Source organism: Poecilia reticulata, linkage group LG15 (assembly GCF_000633615.1).
Source record: "Poecilia reticulata strain Guanapo linkage group LG15, Guppy_female_1.0+MT, whole genome shotgun sequence".
Classification (NCBI taxonomy): Eukaryota; Metazoa; Chordata; class Actinopteri; order Cyprinodontiformes; family Poeciliidae; genus Poecilia; species Poecilia reticulata.
The window spans coordinates 30,297,835-30,300,196 of NC_024345.1; the positions used below are offsets into that span (position 1 = coordinate 30,297,835).

Genomic DNA, 2,362 nt, shown 5'->3' on the forward strand with positions numbered 1-2,362 from the left:
GCCCCCCCAGAAAGGATCATGGCCGCTGACCCAATTCCTCGACAATCTCGCCACGCGGCTCTAAACTCGGCTCAGCTGCTCAACCAAAACCTCTAGGAACTGCAACTGGGCCCCTGCTGGCAGAACCACTGGGTCAGAACCACCTGAGACAGCCCTCAGACTGGAGTCTGGTACCAGAACCAGACCAGACAGGTTCTCTAACCTGTGCTCCCCCTCAGAGACCGGAGGAGTGTGCAGTGCCCCCCGACCCGCGGCGCCGCCATCGTTCCTGGGCATCCAGCCGGTTCTGATGGGAGACCAGGTGAGGCCCGGTTAGAGTCTGGTTCTGTTTGTTCTGATCGATCAGCCTGGAGGTTCTGGGAGAGTCAGAGGAAGGGTTCTGGAGATCCGGAACGTGGCTCTGATCCGGTCCGACTGAATGGACGGAACCAGAACTGGAGCCGTGGTACCTGTGGTGATGATCCTGGTGCGGTCCAGCACCGGTTCTGGACCAGGTTAGGTCCGGGTTGCTGTGGGAAGGAGCAGCAGAACCTGTTTGGATCAGAACTTTCCCTGATGACCCGGCCCGGTCTGGGAGTTCTGAGAGGTCCAGAAGTCCAGAACCATCTCTGACCCAATTGGTTTTTGGAGTTTTTTATGGTTTCAGACTCTGGTCAATGTTTGGGTTTTCTGACCCGGTTCTCTGGGTCAGAGGCTTTGGGTCGGTTCTGTTGGTTCTTCTCTCTGATGCGACTGTTTGACTGACCTGTTGTTTTATTCTGTCTCCTGAACCATCTGACCCGGTTCCGACCCGGTTCTGCCTCTTGTTCTGATCCGGTTCTCTCTGGTTCTGCCCCACTGGGCCACCAGCTGGTTCCTGTGCAGCAGAGTTCTGCTGAGCTCTGGTCCAGTCAGGGCTGACCCGTGTGACCCGGTCCGGTCGGCGCCGCTGCAGCATCTGGAGGTTCTTCCTCCTCCTCCTCATCATCAGGGCAGCAGATTAGATTAGATTAGATTAGATTAGATTAGGCCCGAGACGCAGCCACACCAGAACCAGAACTCCTTCCATCTGGACCGGTTCTGTCTCAGTCTGCAGGCGTCTCCAGGCAGAACCTCAGCTGGGTTCTGCTCAGATGGACAGAACCCGTAAGGAATAAAAGCTGGGTCAGACCGGACCGGACGGACCGGACCGGACCGGACCGGACCGACCCAGCAGCTGCTAGTCGCCAGTTAGCTCAGATCTAAATGTTGGTGCTGCCCTGATGTTCCTAATCAAAGTCCGGAAAGGAATCCGCCGACTCTCGTCTCCCCAATCAGAACCAACATGCAAAGTTGTAGAAACTCTAACAGAACCAGAACCGGGTCAGCCCGTTGAACTGGTCCAGAGATAAATGAATCAGGAAGCAGAACCTCCTGCTGGGTTGAAGGCGGTTCTGACTCGGTGTGAGGTGGAACAGCAGCGCCCTCTGGTGGCCGCTGGACTGAACAGAGGGGCGGATCGCCGCATGACATCAAAGGTGAGACACACCTGGGCCCTTTCACAATAAAAGCCTCCTCTGGTAGAAACAGAACCGACCTGAGCCTGCAGTTAGAGGCTTTGCTGCCCCCTGCTGGTCACTCAGTGCAGCTTCAGGTCGCACAGTCCGAACTGAGAGGTTCTGATGGGTCCAGTTGGGTCCAGTTGGGTCCAGTTGGGTCCAGTTGGGCCCAGTTTAAACTTCAGGTTTGGTTCTTCGTCTCATGGACGGCTGCAGACGCTCAAGAGTTCGTTATTAGAAATGACTTTACAGCCTGTCCTGATCAAAACCCCAGCAGGTCAGGGTAGCTTTTACCTTTAATGAATATCTTTCAATTATAATTATAATAATATTAACAATAATTATAATTATAATAATATTAATAATTATTATGATAATAATATTAATAATAAATGAGCAATGAAAAGTCTGCGGCTCAAAAAGATTCACATTTATTCGCCAAACAACCGTTGGGGCCCAAATGCTTCGTCGGTCTTTGTCTCACCGTTTTAATCCCGGGGATCTGACCCGGTTCCAGGCCTGCAGCGCTCCGCCCACGTGACTGCAGGTACTGGGTCCGGTCCGGTCCGGTCCGGTCCGGTCCCTTTGTCATGGAGAAATCCTCTGAATCCCTCCAGCGTTGGTCAAGCTTCCCCAAAACCAGATTCTGCCTCTGAGGAAAACGTCTGTCCAGGTGAAGCTGTGACCTGATCAGTGACTCATGGGGTTAAATTAACTCTACATTAGTTTTATTTATGATTTATCTTCTGTGGTGTTTTTTCACAGAAAACTTTATTTTATTGTGATGTCACAATCTGAAGCCTTTTAACCTCCTGTGTGTGTGTGTGTGTGTGTGTGTGTGTGTG

General features: G+C 52.5%; 1 protein-coding gene across 3 annotated transcripts in view; it reads left to right on the forward strand.

Moving 5' to 3' along the window:
- The window catches only part of LOC103477438 (acyl-CoA synthetase short chain family member 1), an 11,280-nt gene extending 8,924 nt beyond the window's left edge, over window positions 1-2,356 (forward strand). For all 3 annotated transcript variants that reach the window (XM_017309134.1, XM_017309135.1, XM_017309131.1), the window contains exon 5: window positions 219-2,356. Coding sequence is in view for 1 of the 3 variants with exons in the window: in XM_017309131.1 (XP_017164620.1) it covers window positions 219-612 (394 nt within the window). In the remaining 2 variants the exon portion in view is untranslated. The remainder of the gene's footprint in view (window positions 1-218) is intronic.
- The last annotated feature ends 6 nt before the right edge of the window (window positions 2,357-2,362 follow it).